This window comes from Dermochelys coriacea, chromosome 5, assembly GCF_009764565.3.
Source record: "Dermochelys coriacea isolate rDerCor1 chromosome 5, rDerCor1.pri.v4, whole genome shotgun sequence".
Lineage (NCBI taxonomy): Eukaryota > Metazoa > Chordata > Testudines > Dermochelyidae > Dermochelys > Dermochelys coriacea.
The window spans coordinates 93,459,320-93,477,890 of record NC_050072.1 but is presented as its reverse complement, the minus strand read 5'-3'; the positions used below and the strand labels follow the sequence as shown (position 1 = coordinate 93,477,890).

The 18,571-nt window shown below is 45.8% G+C and overlaps 1 protein-coding gene across 8 annotated transcripts in view; it reads right to left on the bottom strand.

Annotated features, from left to right (window-relative positions):
* Positions 1-18,571, bottom strand: part of FRMD3 (FERM domain containing 3) — a 256,992-nt gene that overhangs the window by 21,808 nt on the left and 216,613 nt on the right. For all 8 annotated transcript variants that reach the window (XM_043514613.1, XM_038403444.2, XM_043514612.1 and 5 more), the window contains one exon: positions 11,902-12,023. In XM_043514613.1, the coding sequence (XP_043370548.1) occupies positions 11,902-12,023 (122 nt within the window). The remainder of the gene's footprint in view (positions 1-11,901; positions 12,024-18,571) is intronic.

The following is an 18,571-nucleotide window of genomic DNA, read 5'->3' as shown; positions in this document are numbered from 1 at the left end:
CTGTAAATAGAAAGACATTAACCTTCATTTCTATTATATCACCAGGGAAACTGTCCTGATAATTAGTGCCATCTCCCAGCACATTTCTTAAACAAATCTACTTGTTTCTCTAGGGGTTTGTATTCCTTTCTCTCATCTTGTCAGACTTTTGAAAGATTCTGGTTGCTCAGCAATATAAACAGGCACCTGTTACTAGTCTGAAAAATGCAGGAGTACTGTCATTTTAAAAAACTTTCAGGGGCGAGGGGGAAGGGACATAATAAAGGTACAATGTTGAAATGTGATTGTGGCCTGCCAGGACACATTGGGACAGGCTGGGTGGGAGAAGTGCTGACAATGTGCCTCTCAAGGCAGTGCTGCTGTGAAGACTAGGCCAGATTTTAAAGCTGTCCTCCCTAAACTGTGAATGTGACCTAGTAGTTTTGTTAAAATGTTTTAATGGTATGAAGACAAAGATGGAGAGCTTCAGAAAAGAGCGTTTCCCTCCTCTCCCTCTTTCCAGAACCATTGCTTTTAATTATAGCTGTTCACCGCTTGGACTGTGTCTATACGAATCAGCGCTCTGTCCAGCAGTTCTCACGCACTTGCTGTTACAATGCACTGATTGAGAATGATCTTTTGAATGCTCAAGACACATGGGAGTGCAAAATCTGACACCTGGCACAGGAAGGGGCAAGGAGGGCCTTGCCAACATAAAAAAAATATTAAACAAAGTATTAGAGATACATTTCCATCTCAATTCTGTTACTCATAGGCAGAGTTTTATCATTTTCCCTGAAAACACTCTAGTCAGTGTGACTAAGTATGAAGAATATTATCCTTATGCTTGTAGCTCTTCCCGCATTGATCTGGTAAACCATCCACAAGAAAAATTGGTTACCTACCTTACATAACTGTTGTTCTTTGAGATGTGTTGCTCATGTCCATTCCATTCCAGGTGTGCGTGTGCCCATGTGCACGGCCGGAGATTTTTGCCTTAGCGGTATCTGTAGGGTCAGCTGTGGCGCGCTCTTAAGCCGTGCTCATGCATCAGTATATCGGGGCTGCTGGCCCTACGCCCTCTCATTTCCTTCTTGCTGGCAACTCTGACAGAGGGGCAGGAGGGCAGGTAATGGAATGGACATGAGCAACACATCTCAAAGAACAACAGTTACTAAAGGTAGGTAACTGTTTTTCCTCTTTGAGTGCTTGCTCATGTCGTTTCCATTCTAGGTGACTCACAAGCAGTATCCCTGGAGGTTGGCTCACAGTTCACGGTTGTGCGGCTTGCAACACTGCTCTACTGAAGCCAGCATTGTCTTGGGCTTGCTGGGTAAGTACATAATGAGACGTAAACATGTGGACAGATGACCAGGTAGTGGCCCTGCAGATATCCTGAATTGGCACCTGGGCCAGGTAGGCTGCCAAGAAAGCCTGATCGCTAGTCAAGTGGGCAGTCACGGTTGCTGGTGGAGGCACTTGTGATGAGATCCCCCTGGGATGTCACCTGCAACTGGGGTACCACTGAGCCCCCTGACCCACCAGCCTGGGCTCCCTCTCACACTGTACTGCTGTGGAAAGCTTCAAAGCCCTCGAGCCTGTACTTTTACCAGGACTCATACAGGTAGGGACACACCCAGCTGCAGTTACACGCAGGCTCTCTAACTACCAGCTTCCCAGTCTGGGACCCCACAGCAGTACCATCCTGCCCTGGTCAAATCTGGTCAGTATATGGGTTTAATACCCGGTCTGCCTCTCCCTCAATGTGAAGAAAACAATGCACACTTGAGTGAACCAAGCAGAGATATTCTGCAAGCACTCCGGTCAAAGCTCACTAGTTTAGATTAAAACATAAAATAAGTTGATCAACTACAAAAGAATAGGTTAAGTGATTATAAGTGATAGCAAACAGATCAAAGTAGATTACCTAGGAAATAAACAAACCCACAAACTGAGTGTAACACACTAGATAGGTAGGATGTGAATTAGCAAAATTCTAACCTTGAGTGATATGCAGGCTGGCAGATTAAGGCACAAGCTGCCTTGGCTCTGTAGCTTGGGTTTCCCAGGATTTCATACACAGGCTAGAAATCCCTTAGCCTGGGACCATCACTTCCCACAGTTCAGTCTTGTTCCTCAGGTGTTTCCAGGTGTGTTGTAGGGAAAGCAAGGTAACATCATGATGCGATTTCCCCCTTTTATATAGTCTTTCCACTTACTGGAAAGCTCTTTTGGTGTGACTTGGGTTCAAACAGTTCCCATTGTGTAGTGCTATCTCTGAGAGGTTTCTATTGTACGCAGTCCCTGGGTAGTCCTTGGGCTTGTGTGCCTTTCCTCAGTGAGCCATTAACATTATTTGGCCTTTTTACTGTTGTACCTGAAAGGCTGCTTGAGGGGGTTTTCAACCTCACAACATGTTTCAGTAACACATACACAGCCAAACTTCATAACTTCACATAAGTTTTGATCTTTAAATATTCAGGGTAAATAGGCCAAATCCCCTGAGATGGGATATTAGATGGATGGGATCTGATTTACTATAGAAAACTCTTTCCTGGGTATCTGGCTGGTGAATCTTGCCCATGTGCTCAGGGTTTGGCTGATTGCCATGTTTGGGGTCGGGAGGGAGTTTTCCTCCAGGGCAGATTGGAGAGGCCCTGGAGGTTTTTTTGCCTTCCTCTGTAGCATGGGGCATGGTTGACTGGAGGGAGGCTTCTCTGCTCCTTGAAGTTTTGAACCATGATTTGAGGACTTCAATAGCTCAGACATGGGTGAGGTTTTTCATAGGAGTGGTGGGTGACATTCTGTGGCCTGCGCTGTGCAGGAGGTCGGACTAGATGATCAGAGTGGTCCCTTCTGACCTTAGTATCTATGAATCTACGACGGTAGCACATACAATCCAACGAGATATTAATGTCTATCAGATCAAGACTTAGAATAAATACCTCACAAGGCATACTTTGTACAAAACATATCCTAATTACATGACAGTGGTGAACATTGGGGTGCCAGGGTGTGTTAGTACCTTCGCCAGGTCATAGCAGCAATGGATACAGGCAGTGATCCGGGATGAAATCCTTCGAGCAGACACTGGGCGACCTTTCATCCTGTCTGCCACCACAATGAACAGCTGTGTTGATTTGTGAAATGGCTTAGTCCTGTCGATGTAAAAGGCAAGCGCCCTCCTGATGTCTAGGGCATGCAATTTGCTCTCCTCTTCCCATTTATGAGGCTTTGGAAAGAAGACCGGTAAGTATATGTCTGCAGCTGGATCTTGTCCTTGTAGAACACTGTATAGGGTGTCTCTGGAGTAAGTGCCCTAATCTCAGAGACCCTACGGGTGGATGTTATTGCGACCAGGAAAGAAACTTTCCAGGAGAGGAGGAGAAGAAGAGAGCAGGAAGCTAGAGGGTAAAAGGGTGGATCCATGAGCCGCAACACAAGGAGGTTCAGGTCCCAAGGAGGAATGGGATCCCTGACATGCAGGTAGAGACACTCCATATCTTTCAAAAACCAGACCGTCATGTCATGAGTGGAGATGGAAGGCCAAAATAGCAGCCAAGGGGACTTTGACAAGGACAGCCCTTGGAGCTTGGTGTAGAAGATAGTCCAGGATTGTCTGCAATGAAGCCTGCTCAGGCTGGATACCCCAGTCCAAGGTCCAGCACGTGAACCTCTTCCACTTGGCCAAGTATGTCGCTCTGGTGGAGGGCATTCTACTACCCAACAAGACCTGTTGCACACAGGCCGGGCATTCCCATTCTTCCTCACTTAGCCATACAGAAACCACGCTGACAAGTGTGGTGCCACCAGGTTTGGATGCAGAAGACTGCTGTGGCTCTGGGACAGCAGGTCTGGCCAGACAGGAAACTGAAGCAAGGCGGCTACTGAAAGTCCATCAGCATGCCAAACCAGCGCTGCTGAGGCCACACAGGGGCTACTAGGATCACATTCGCCTTGTACTGTTTGATCTTCATAAGGACCTTGTGGATTAGCAGTACTGGCGCAAAGGCATACATCGGAGGCCCCGACCATGGGAGCTGAAAGGCGTCCGACAGGGATGCCCTGTCCAATCCCTGGAATGAGCAGAATTGCAGGGCGTAGCCCTGAGATACAATATCTAGGATCCAATAGTCCAAAGTGACCTGCAACCAGGCCAAATGGTAGAGACGAAGATGGTTGAGGAAAGAACGAGGCAGATCTGGGAAGCTGACTAGGGTATCACTCTCGAGTGTGCCCTCAAAACAAGTTGAGGGAAGTGGAAGGAAGAAGGAGGGTGGTGACAACTAAAACTCGTGCGTCTATCCCTTCTCCTTGCAGGCCCATTGAGGATGCCAAGACCTTGGCAGTGGGGGCGGCCAGAACTGCTTCCTCACTGACTGCAGCATATGCAGACCCAGCGAGCGAAGGGTGGCCGGAACGTCCTTCAGTCCAGGCAGCTTTGCTTCAGTCTGCTCTGTGACGAGCTCATTCCCATGAAAGGGCAGATCCTGGATCGAGGTCTACATTTCTTGAGACCGAAGCCAGGAACTATGCCTCTGCTGTGCCACTGCTGATACGACCACCCTAGCCGCCAAATCGACCACATCCCACACCATTTGGAGGAAGTACCTTGCAGCAGTTGTACCCTCCTCCACCAGGGCCCTGAATTTCTGGGCCAAGTCCTGGGGCAATGAGTTTTTGAACTTACATAGGAAGTCTCATAAGTTGAAGTTGTACCACCCCAGAAGTCTAGTGGGTGGCCACCCAGAACTGAAGGCTGGCGGTTGAATAAATCTTTCTTCCAAAAAGGTCCAGCCTCTTGGCCTCTATTTTTGGGAGTCAAACTGGTTTTCCAGTCTGTCCTTCTCATTGGCTGCAGAGACAAATCAGTGAGCCTGGAGGAGTGCGAGTATACAAATATTCAAACCCCTTGGCTGGGATGAAATACTTTTTCTTGGCCCTCTTGGAGGTGGGAGGGATGGAAGAAGGTGTTTGTCAAAGGACTTTTGCTATTTTTAGGATCCCATCGTGTACTGACAGCACAACACAGGTGGGGGTAAAGGCAGAGAGAACATTAAGCAGGGTGTCCACCTGTTCAGCCACCTCCACTAACAAGCCCAAGTTCATAGCCACCCTACGAAGCAGGGCCTAACGGTCTTTAAAATCGTCCTGCAGGCTGGCACAAGAGGGCTCTGCCACTGCCTCATCTGGGGACGAGGACGGGGTGAGCAGGGGCATCATCCCCCATGAGGGAAGAGGGTTTCGGGGTGGGCATTTGTGCCTCTACCTCAGCCTCCGAGTGTGCCTTGCACACCGAGCTCAGTGCCGCCGATTGCTGTTCTGAGATGGCAGCTGAGAAATGGACTGATGGAGGCATCAACACCACAGGAATGCCCCATGTGCTCGAGTAGGGCCAATGCACTGGCCACTGGCCTTGCTGCCACAATGGCATCGCAGAGGCCAACGCAGCCTCACGTGCTCAATCACGCAGGTGTTGTCGCGGTGAAGGGCTGAATTCCCTTTCCATACCAGAGGAATCACCTTCTGGTGACTATGGAGGGGCCGTTGAAGCTTGTATCTGATGGCTAACCATCACCACTGGAGACCAGTTCCTCAAGTAGGAGGATTGGTGTCAGGGCCGGGGGATCGGTACCGTGACGGAGACCGCTCCCGCTGTCTGGGAATGGGGATCTGTGCCGAAAAGACAGCCGGTGGGAGGATGATCGATGTTGGTGATACAGTGACCGGTGCCTTCCTCTAGATGACCTATGTCAAGAGGGCGGAGGCCATGAGCGTGGTGCCAGCAATCTAGGACGTCCTGCAGAAGAGAGACCTGGGGCATAGAGAAGAAAAGCACTGTCTTGTCTCCAGAGACTGGCATCCTTCACCCGCCAGGAGCCTTTGCTTTGTCCTGAGACACATGCAGTGCTCGCAGCGCTGGTAGAGGCCTCTGCTTTCTGGGCGCCAGGAGAGCCTGGGAAGGCGTCAGCCCTGCCACCAGTCTGGGTCCCCTACCACTCCCTGAAGTTGATGGCGGATCCCTCATGGGAGAGGTGGGGGGCTTGGGGACCCCATTGGGTGGGAGGGGTGTCCCCATATGGCTTCAATGTGGGCTGTCAGCCTGAACTGGGTCCTTTGCCCTTCTTGCTCAGTGCTGGGGAGTCGCTCTTCAACCGCTTCTTAGGCACCGGCAACAGGGAGCAGTGCCAGGTGGAGCCCAGTGCCGGGGGTTCACTGTGCACCAAGGCTGATGTGCTAAGGGCAGAGTCCAGCTAGGAAGGCTCAGACGCCGGGCGGAGAGCAGCCTCTAAGAGGAGGTCCCTCAAATGGATGTCTCATTCTTTGTGAGTTCCAGGACAAAAGTTCTTACAGATACGACACTTGTCCTTCACATGCGATTCCCCAAGCACTTGAGGCTGCTATGTAGTTCACTAACAGGCATAGGCCTGTTACAGTCAGAGCAGGGCTTAAAACCTGGAGAGTGGGGCATGCTCCGCCTCAGGCGAAGTCCCCACTGGGATTCTCTCTCTAACTAACTACTGTAAACCAACTATTTACAAGGCCTTAAGGCTTGAAGACTGAAGCAGAAGAACCGCTAACCCTTGGAAGGAAAGGGAAAGGCGCTCCGACTAACCACCATGGGCAGTAAGAAGGAACTGAGAGGGTGTACAGCTGGCAGTGCCTAATATATCGATGGATGAGCATGGCACTCAAGAGGGTGCTGCAACCGACCCTATGGTTACATCTAAGGCAAAAATATACGATGGCCCCGCATGTGGGCACGCACACCTACAATGGAATAGACATGAGCAAGCACTCAAAGAATATAATTTTGAAACTTTGGGGCTTAAGATAGAGCAACCAGTTCTGCATCTGGGTGTTCAAACTGGCAACAAGTCATCTCAACCTGATATTTGAGTGATTACTTGCAAATTTAAGTGCCCACACGACGAACCGGGCACCAAACTTTGAAAATTCAGATCTGCTCGTTTGTCTAAACGGAAATTTTTTTTATTATTCACTTTTAAAACTTCTCTAACTGACAGAACAGTAATTTTTTATGCCATCACCAAAGTCTATTGGCTTTGCCTGCACTGCAATGGACTGCCATGACCTCTTGTCCAGTCAGAACATCCTTCCTTCTGTACTATTCATGCTTTGGCCTTGGAGAAAACTAGCAATACCACACAGCATTACTGAACAACTTGTGCATTTATGGAAGAGAATTTCATTTTACAGGCAAGTCTACACAATGTGCTTAGATTTTTAGGAATGACATTAGATAGGTTAGAATGATGGGGATTTATTTTTACTCCCTACATTGTTTGTTTTCTCCTCTGAAACAATTCTCCTAAGCACAAACAAATAGGATATTTTGAACAACTTCAGACCTACACAAGGTTTCTTGTGCTGGAGTTCACTCTGATGTCTTTGTTACCTCGCAACTTTCAAATAATTGGCATGAAATCTACCTCACTGTCTGGCAGTTTCTGTCAAGTAATTTAGTTTTATACTTCTCATAGACTTGAGCAACTTGTGAATTAATCTCTCAGGCAATCTTAGGAAGCAAAGGGATATTTTCAAGGAGCTCATTAAAATGGCAACACAAGAAACCACCAAGTCACTGCATATTGGGCAACTCATTCAGCTACCATGTATAAGGTTGATTGAAATTCAGGGACAAGCAAGAGGTGCTAGGCTAACAGGTGAAATATTGACAGTGCTAACACTGGTCTGGGAGTCAAGAATCTGCTGGCTCTGCTACCAGTTAACCATGTGAACAGAGAAGTCGTGTAACTGCTCTGGGACTCTGTTTCCCCATCTGTGTAAAGAAACTACTAATGCTTACCCCTGTTCATAAGACTGACAAGCACCTCTGTAGTCACACCCTACACACTTTTGTAATAATCTTTGTATAAAATATGCCTTGTGAGGTATCATTTGAAAACTAATAACTCACTAATTAATATTTTTTCATGATGTAAGCACACAGTGGGTATTAAGAGCTATGAATATATGCTAAAATTATGACTAAAAAGTGTGTTTAAAGTGGGCATGCAGGGAGAGTTGATAAATAGGTTTGCCTTAGAAAAAGAAACGTGTATTTGATTTTCTGACCACCCCAGTCTTCAGACAAAGACAATGAAGGTCCATTTTTACATATTAAGTAAACAAACCTATTAAGCTAACAAATGGAGGAAGAAAGAGCATAGAGCATTCCTTCTCCACCAGAGAACATAGGAACGGCCATCCTGGATCAGACCAAACGTCAATCTAACCCAGTATCCTGTCTTTCGACAGTGGCCAATGCCAAGTGCTCGAGGGGAATGAACAGAATAGGTAATCAAGTGATCCATCCCCTGTCGCCCATTCCCAGCTTCTGGCAAACAGAGGCTAGGGACATCATCCCTGCTCATCCTGGCTATCCTCCATGAATTTATCCAGTTCTTTTGAACCCTGTTATAGTCTTGGCCTTCACAACATCCTCTGGCAAAGAGTTCCACCCGTTAACTGTGCATTGTGTGAAGAAATACTTCCTTTTGTTTGTTTTAAATCTGCTGCCTAGTAATTTCATTCGCTGACCCCTAGTTCTTATGTTATAAGGAGTAAACAACACTTCCTTATTTACTTTCTTCACACCAGTCATGATTTTATAGACCAGCGGTTCTCAAACTGTGGGTCAGGACCCCAAAGTGGGTCGCAACCCCATTTTAATGGGGTTTCCAGGGCCAGCAGTAGACTTGCTGGGACTCAGGGCTGAAGCTGAAGCCCAAACTCTACCCCCACCTGGGCTGGCGGGGCTCAGGCTGCAGCCCCCTCTCCCTCCACCTGAGGAAACGGGACTCAGTCTCTACCTCCCTCCTGGGGTCATGTAGTAACTTTGTTGTCAGAAGGGGGTCACGGTGCAATGAAGATTGCGAACTCCTGTTATAGACCTCTGTCATATCCCCCTTTAGTCATCTCTTTTCCAAGCTGAAAAATCCCAATCTTATTAATCTCTCTTCATGAGGTTGCCTTCCTCACAGCTTAAATGAACTTTACTTTGGGGGGGTAACTCTCAGAAGAATCCACAGAAAGACGGGAGGGCGGAACCTTAAGTGAACTGAATTACCTGAATATATACAATATTAAATGAAATGTTTATATACATTATTACTGTATTATAAAAAAGTGTACTGAATTAGATCTTTTCTGAAAGCTGATAGCACACTGTTAATTAATATAATTGTGAAATGCCTGTATTAACACTATATGAGGATATACAGATACTTAATGATACTATTTATTAAAGTATGTGGCCAAACAGGGAGAAATGGGTTCCCTGCCAGACAGGAGAGAAGGCAGCTATTTACCTGTCTCCTGTGTAAAGTAAACATGGTGGAAACAAAACAATAGAAGCCCCATTTATACAGAAATCAGCAAAGGACTGGGATGTTCACAAGAAGAGAAGAAAAGCATGAGGTCATCCTGACTCTTGAAAAGAAGACACTGAACTTTGGAAGATGTAAGAAAAGACAGAAGCCATCTTTGGCCTCCATCACAAGACAGAAACAAGGGAGTGGAGTTTGTACAAGCTGAGAAAGATGGGTCCTTCAATTAGGGGTGTGGGGTGAGAGGGTCTAAAGTCTCTGGAAACTGAATATGGTTGAGAAACCTGTCTAGGCAAAGCTCTCTTTCACCTAGGAAGACAAGGGAAGACAGCGCCTTGTACTTCGGTGGAAGGTCCTGACTGAGGGAAAGTCAGCCATGGCTGGGAAGAAGGAAGATTCATGAGAGAAACCCTCTTGAACAGTCTATACCTTGCCAGATTAAGATTTAGACTTTTAAATGCATGTTTTCACTTTTATTTGCTTGCAACCCTTTCTAACTTTATTCCTTTTACTTGGCATCACTTAACCTATGTCCTATTCATAAATTTGTTTTATTTTAACTATAAGCTAATTCAGTGTGGGTTTACCAGGAAGAATGTATTTACCCCAGTTAATAAGCTGTGATGTGCTTGTGTATCTTTAGAGGAACAAACTAACCTTATTATTTCTCTGAGCGGTCCATGAGAGGGCTGGACATCAGAGCATATGGTTTTGGGAAAATTCAGGACTGGGAGTATTGTGGGATCACCTTGCTGGATTTAACTAAGGCTGGTGTTGTAAGCCAGAGTGCAGCTATAGACAGGTTGCTTGGGTCACAGCCTCTGAACTAGGCCTGTCTAGCACACAGAAACTTCAGAGTGTGACCTGTATGCTTGCAGGCTAGTTGTGAACATCCCAGGCTGGGAGTTACAACAATAAAGCATTGAGAGGCATCCAGGGTTGCAGAGGAAGTGGTGACATAGCCTCTCTCTGGGCTGGATTGCACCCCAAACCCCAAAACAAAGACACTTTAAGATCTATGGAGGAAAATACTATACAAGTGCTAAGTATTATTACTAGCTGTCATAGTAATTTAATTATGCATATGGTTCCTCCTAGGAGACAATTCATAGACAAACATTCGCATTAGGTCTTACAGCTCTACCTCTAAAGTAACTATATCAATATCTAATTGAAAGTCAAGGTGGCTACTGAACTGTACATGTTATTTATTTGAAGTGTATCAACATTATCCAGTGAGCACTACCCCTGACAGTTAAAAATTGGATTTCACTACTGCACATTTTTCATCATATCCAATAGTAAATTCAGCTGCTCCAGCTATATACACTTCTACAGCTAGGAAACCCTATAGAGGGGACATTTAGCTGATTTTGCAAAACAAGACTGTTTTTTACAAGTAACAAGGTGGATTATTCTGTAATTGTGGTAACTGTCTTCTAGTAACACAGTATTTGGTGGTTATCTGGTAACCAGATAAAGAAGTCACCATAAATACACACCTTTCAAAGCTGTAGCTAACAAGTAATTTATTGTAAATTAACACTAATTACATAGTTATCTACAGTAATGGGTGAAGTACCCAAACATTCAAATTCATTCAGATGAAATCTTGACCCCACTGAAGTAACAGGCAAAATTCCCATTGACATCAATACAGCCAAGATTTCACTTTTGGGGTCTGTTAAAAGGAAGGTAGAACTGTTATGAAAAAACGGACACACTTGTGAGATTTCTAGTACATCATGCTGCAGCAATGTGAAACCACAAATTATTTGATCTCCAGCCCAATGAAATCTAATTCTCTGATGAAATACCATTGGCTTTCCATATTTCTATTGAATCTACAGGGGGAATTTTTAGGTAGAAAAAATGTATTTATGTATGTTGAAATTAAGCCAAGATTCATACCCTTACTTTTAAAAACCATGCTATGGGATCTTTAATGATCACATCATCTGAGAGTTAGGTGCAGAATGTGTACAAAAAGCAGTGAATAAGTAAACATGTAGACATCCTCTTTACATAAAGAATATGCTCAAATGTTCAGAGAGCCCCCAGAATAATGTCTATAGGAGTCAATGGAGTTACATTAGCAGAGAATTTGGGCTGGTATTCTTCACTATGTAGTTTTGCAGTGCAATCTCAAACAGCTGCCACAGTCCATCACAGAGTTCGTTGAATGTCATTATTTTGTGGAATAATCCCCGTACTTCTTATCTATTTTGCAGGTATGTTGTGAGGCTTTGTGTGTTTGTTTTTTGAGTGCCTTTCACCTGAGGATCTCCAAACTGTTATCCCCATTAATTCCTCATCAAGACAATTATTCTTAAGTTATGCTACTTGCATGGAGCTTTCATACCACACAGCTCTCAGAATTAGTAATAATTTTTCAATATGGTGCACTGAGGAGTTAATGGTGTAATTCCTAGTGGTAACTGTACAGCTATTTTCACACTTACTAAGTTGATATTGCACCTTTAATTAATCTTTCCATGTGCACAGGAATGTTTTAACAGTTTATAACAGTTATGATTTCGAGTATGAACCAGTGAGATAATTGACTCACCTTCATCTAAAGGAACCTCTTCTTCCTCACTTGGAGAAGGGAGCAGGGGCTGCAGTGGTTCCATATTGATTATGAGTTGTTTATTCAAGGAATGAGAGCTACAACTCTGAGGAATGCTGGTTCTAAAAGCAAGATAAACAGCAGTTTGTTCTCAAGAAATCGTTACAAAATACATACAACTGCCTTTGCCCTTGCCTCAAAATAATTTTGAATAAGTTATAATGGGCCCCCAAGGAGAACATGCCACTTACAGTGAATATGCTTTGACTCCTCCCCTATCTATTAGGTCACACTCTTGGCTGAATGGTGGCTCTGCATCTGAAGTGCTGCAGAGGGGCCAGTAGTAGCTCTGCAGTAGGGGGGTTTCCTGCTTCATTTAGCCTCACATCTTCTCATTTTATACTGCATTTCAGATTTACTGCTCCACTCTACGCTGCACAGCAGTGAGGAGAATACAGCCCCTTAGAGAGAGAATGCTAATCATTTTGCTGAAGAACCATGCTCTACTGTCTTTGGGACTGGGTCAAGGATCTTCTGTGGTTTGGAAAGTGCAGATTTAAGAATAAACCGTGAGTGTTTCTTCCACTCTCATCAGTACATGAGGAACAGCTCTCACTCCAGACACGTGAGCTGTAGCTCACAAAAGCTTATGCTCTAATAAATTTGTTAGTCTCTAAGGTGCCACAAGTACTCCTTTTCTTTTTGCATAGGTGAGTAATCTCTTCTTCTCGAGATGTCCCTGTGGATGCTCCACTCCAGGTGACTGAAAAGCAGTCTCTCTTAAAGAAGTAGGGACTTCGGATCTGGTAATAAAGCTGTAGACAGCACACCTCAGCCCATTCAAGCGTCAGTCAGGGGCTTCTGAGTAAGAGCATAATGTTTAGTAAAGGTATGCGTTGAAGCCCAGGTGGCAGCTTTGCAAATATCTGTGAGAGGAATGTTACACAAGAATGCCACAGATGTTGACACAGATCTGGTGGAGTGTGCCCTAACAGAAGTTGGAGGATTCATCTTCTTTAGTTGGTAGCATAGGCAGATGCAGTCTGCTATCCAGTTGGATAGTCTCCGGGTAGAGGTGGATTTGCCTCTGGTTCATTCTGCGATTGAAATAAAAAGTTTAGGGGAAGCCCTAAATGGCTTAGTCCTATCCAAGTAAAAACAATGCTCTACGCACGTCGAGTGTGTGCATTGTTGATTCAAAAGAATGTGTGTGCAGTTTAGGGAAAAAGGTTGGTAAGTGGATAGGTTCATTGATATGGAAGGATGAGTGGACCTTGGGAAGAAATTTGGGATGCATTTGGAGCATGACTTTGTCCTTAAAAAAAATTATATATATAGTGTACGGTGGGTCAGCCATGAGTGCTCCAACACCTCTGGTGGATGTAATCACAACTAAAAACTAAGTTCTCATTGATAGATGTAGGAGGAAGCATGTTGCTAGCGGCTTAAATGGTTGGTGCATCAAGCATGTGAGGACTCCCAGGGTTGAGTGGGCGGTCTAATGTCCTGGTATAGGGTTTGAAAGCCCCTGAAGAACACTTTGTGATGGAGTGGGCAAAGATGATAGTGTCTCCGGTCTTATGGTGAAGCACCGTAATTGCTGCTTAGATGTACCTTTATGGAGCTAAAGGAGAGTCCAGATAGTCTAGTATTAGTAAGAGGCGCGGAAGCGGGAGCGGTTTGCTTGATGGAGCACCAGTGAGTGAACCTAGTCCTTTATGGAGATCACTGGTACGTGTGGATTGTGTTCTGCTATGTAACAGTACTCTTTGTACCTCATTAGAGAGCCACTGAGGAGCCATGCTTTGAGGTGTAGCATTGTTATGTTGGAGTGTTTAGTTGACCGCTGGGTTGTGATAATAGGTTTGGAAGAACGGGGGGAGCAGAATTGGCAGGCAAACAGACAGTCTCATTACAAATGGGTACCACACCTGTCTGGGCCACATAGGGGCTATTAGTATGATCCTGGCCCTCTCCACCCATACTTTTTGAAATACCTTGTGAAGATGTGGTATCGAGGGGAATGCATATAATAAATTGTCCTTCCATTTGATCCTGAACGTGTCTCCCATTGAGTGCTTTCCAAGGCCTGCTCTGAAACAGAATTCTGGGCATTTCTTGTTGGCCGCAGTTGCAAAAAGATCCAATTGCGGGTAGCCCAATATTTTGAATATGTTGTGTAGGATGTTATCATTTATCTCCCATGTGTGAGCTAGGGGAAAAGATCTACTGAGCTCATCCACAGTGTTGTTTAGTGAACCGGGCAGGTAGGAGGCTGAAATTTAGATATTGTGTTGAAGTTTTATAGTCTCGGTGCAGAGCAAATGGCATCAAGCTCCCCCTTGTCTGTTTATATAAAACATGCAGGCGACGTCAGCCATGATCCTGATGTTTTGGTTCTTGATGTGTGGGAGAAACTGGAGGCAGGTATTGCGGACCGCTCAGAGCTCTAACAGATTTATGTGTAGTGAGGTTTCTATAGGGGACCATAGTCCCTGAGTGGTATTGTGCACATGTGTGCCCCCTACCTGTGAGGGAAGCATCTGTGGAAGCTATAACGGAGGGGGACTCCTGTATGAATAGGAATCCGCAGCAGAAGTTGTGTGGAAGAGTCCACCATGTGAGTGAGTCCTTGACTTTGGTAGGTATGGATAGAAGACTGTTTAAACAGTGCACGTTTGGTCTGTAGATGGTGGTCATCCAACCCTGTAGGCACCACATGTAGAAGCGTGCATTCTTGACCACAAAAGTGCAAGAGGCCATATGGCCAAGAAGTTGGACAGTCATGGACGATGACCTGCAGGCTGTTCTGCAACTTGGCGACCAGATTCTTTATGATGTTGAATCTGTTGAGTGGGAGAGATGCGAGTCCCGTTATGGAATGAAGGTGAGCGCCTATGAACTCCAGTCATTGAGTAGGAGTTAATTTGGATTTGTTTTTGTTTATTTGTAAGCCAAGACCCTGGAAGCATAAACTTTGTGGCTGAGTAGGTCCATTATTTTACTGTCCTTATCAGAGGGAGTAGACCAGAAATGCTGCTGTTTGTTCCTTGGGTGGCTGCTTCCACTACCAAGTGAATTTGGTGCTGGATGCGTGAAAAGGAACTTTGAGCCCTTGGAAAAGACAGTATTTCTGGTCTGCCCTTTTGCAGGTAGGGAGTATAGTGGCTGGGATTTGCCAGATATTCTTGGCAGGGTCCATAATGGCTCCATTAATAGGTAGGGCAATCTCGGAGGAGTTTGAAGGTCGTAATATGTCAGTCAACTCGTGCTGAGTCTCCAATACCTCCTCCAAAGTGATCTTGAGCTCATTAGCCGCTCTTCTGAACAGGTCCTGAAAATGAGTAAAATCATCTTCTGTTGTTGGGGGTGGGGGCATAATAGCCTCGTCCAGTGAGAAGGATGAATTATTATTAGGAGAGGTGTAAGGTGCCCCCTCTTCTGCATGCACCCATTGCAGATTGCTCCTGTCCATCTGCTGCAAAAATGTTCAGGTTCAGGAGCAGATTTGGTGTCACTTCTTCATGGGCTGTGTTGGTTACTGTGGTCCCTGCTGTAGAAAACCCAAGGGCTCCAGTAATGCCGTTGTCCGGGGAAGGGTGCCATCCATGGGTGTCCATACCAGGGTGGTAAGTCCCTGGAATATGAGGACCTTGATCTCCTTGGTCCCATGCTAGCAGGAGTCAGAAGTGGGGAGGAATGGTGTGGTGAAAAAACTCCCTCCACTTCGTCGTCCTCATCACTAGAAAAGTGAGAGGGAATAGGGGATACTTGTCGGTGCCATGCAGACGGTTCCAGTGAGAGAACGGTACTAAGTAATGGGGGTTGGTGAGACTAGCAAATCTCTAGAATGAATAAACTGCAGTGCAGAGGTAGAAGGAGTCAGAATATACTGCGCTGGGTGCAGTGGCAGTGCCGTAGGGTCAGCCGGTGCAAATTGGTGCGGCACCATATGCGTCTACATAGGTGGTTCAGGTGTGGGTGCTGCAACAGCAACCATACTTGTGTGCAGCCTGGGCAGGCTCAGCTGAGTTGGCACCGAGTCCTTTGCAGTGCTGAGCAGTGGTGTATTAGAAGAGGCAGGCAACTTTAAGCCTGTAGCCTAGCCACCGGAGCAGTGCACACTGGCAGCAGCTGGAGTACGCATGGTACTGGAGGTGCGCAGAGTGTCACATGTGCTGAGCCAGAGACTTGTTCGGAGACCATTTGGAGGCCAACTGATTTCTGTGAGGTGATGAAACTGGCCATTTTTAATCCTTCGTGGACTTAGGCGGGCTTTGTCTTGAGTACGACTCCTGACCTGGATCAGACACAGGTCTGAGGGACTTCTCCATTAGAATTAACTTGAGCCTCAGGTCTCCGTCCTTTCATGCCCTAGCCTTCAGCTTACTGCAGTGGGCACACTTCTGGTGGACGTGGGAACCCCCCAAACAATGAACACATTGAGAATGGCCATCAGAGATAGGGGTGGCCTCTCTGCATGTAGTGCATCTCTTAAAACCCAGCAAGCCAGGCATAATATAGTCTAAGTGAGTGACAGAAAAAACTGGGAACGGGGGAGGAAGGGGGAAGGAGTTAAGAGAAAAAGGGGAGAGAGAGAAAATAAAAAAAAAAACTTATTGGACTAAAATACTAGATAAACTGTATAAACAACGGACTGTCTAAAAGTGAAAATCCTTTAGTGAGACTGCTGAGCTCAGTCTCAGGCCGGGGACAGTAGAGAAGGAACTGAGGAGTCCGGGCCATGAGCGCATAATATTGAGGCACCGTTGGTGCGTGAGGCAGGCACCATGCATGTACTGCTGTAAAAATCTCTGAGCAAAGGCACACACCAACACCTGTAGTGGGCACTCACAGGGATATCTCTCAAAGAAGAATGGAATGGTTCTTTCAAGAGGATATTTTGGGTTGTTGTGGTAATTGGGCCCACATATTTACTGTAGTTGTGAGTTAACTACAAGAAGTGAGTGAAAGTTCATAAGATGTCACAGTAACTTAGAACAAATGTTGATGGGAAAAAGTACGAAAGGGAGTCAGACAGACTGAATTAGTCCAAACAAAAAGGCCTACTGATATACATCAAGGACTCTGTTCAGATCATGTTTGGTAAACAAGAAAAGTGTGGAACCAGAAATCAGTGAACCAAAATTGGTGTGTCAAAAACTAGGTCTTATGGGTGGACAAAATAATGAGGGGATAGGCTATTCCACCAATCACTCCCTTTGTGGGTCCTTAAACAAAAGGACTTTCAGGAACAAAATTGGATAGTGGAGGAGGCTTCACCACCCGAGCTGCTATCCCCACTGTCTCCTGTGACCCCGGACCTCCTTTGTCCTAATCCTGAGAGATGTCCTGACCAGACAGACAGCACATCACCACCTCAAATGTTTCCAGATGAATCCCAACCATCACCTGGGATGAAACACGATCAGACATAGGCACTGGCTTCCTACGGACCCACGGGAGGCTCAACCCCCACCCCGCCCCAGCTCCCACTCCTTCCCTCATATGCCTCTACCTGTCTCGCCTCTTCCTGCCCTGCACCAGGCCATGCCCCCACCCCACTTCCTAAGTGCCCTGCCTGCCTCTTCCAGTCCTGCCTCTTCCCACCCAGTTCCGCCCCCTCCCCTAAGCATACCCCATCCCAGCTTTGCCCCATTCCCCCCAGTGCCTCCTGCATGCTGTGAAACAGCTGATTGCGGTGGGCAGGAGGCACTGGGAGGGAGGGGGAGCAGTTGATCGGCAGGGCTGCCAGTGGGCAGGAGGTGCGGGGGGGGAAGGGGGAGTTGGCTGCCAATGGGTGCTAAGCACCCACTAATTTTTTTCCTAGAGCACCCACAGAGTCGGTGCCTATGGGATCAGACCTTAACAGCAACAGTAGCAGCTCCAAGCCATCTCAATTAACTTCTCTTTTCCCCCAAAGGATGGTCATTACCATCTCATCTACCATACTATCTAAAAGACTGTCAAACAAGGTGGCTTTTCCTTCTAAAAACTCACTCCAGCTAAAGGAAAATGGAAAGTGAAAAGGGATGTTGTTAAAATGAAAACCTCACATAATACTTTACATTTCAAATGCTTCAACTTTTCCTTCATCTTTAATAAAAGGGTAAAATAATTTTTATTAATGGTGTGTTTGCCCTGGTGCTAAGCAGGCTGAGGTCTCTGTATACCAAACCCCAAACCTTATTTAACACTGGACAGTGAGTGGGTTATATTAATACCTTTGGGCTATATACTCTATTTAAATTAATAGAACAGGTTGTAGGCAGGAGCCCCAGTAGTATGCTGTAAAGGTTTTTGTTAAAGCCAAACACTCGAATGAGGGCAAGTTTCTGATTCCAAGGTGTGGACCTTGTTTCAGTATAGGCTGAGAAGGGTACTTGCCCACATTCTACTGAAGCAATATTCTTCTCATCACAAAGTTACACACTACTTAAAATAGTAATCAAAAGAAAAGGCAGTTCATGCAGCAATTTTGTGCTATGCTGAGTAAACCCTCAGCGTAGGCAACAGAAGGTATGTATTTTGTCACCGTTTACTTATATTATTTTTGCAATGCTTTAAAACACAGAAAAGCCAAATGCAAAAGAAATCTTTAACAAAAAAATCAAAATAATATTTATCCCTCAGAAAGGACTGATAGAAAATGGACAGCAAAGAATAAATC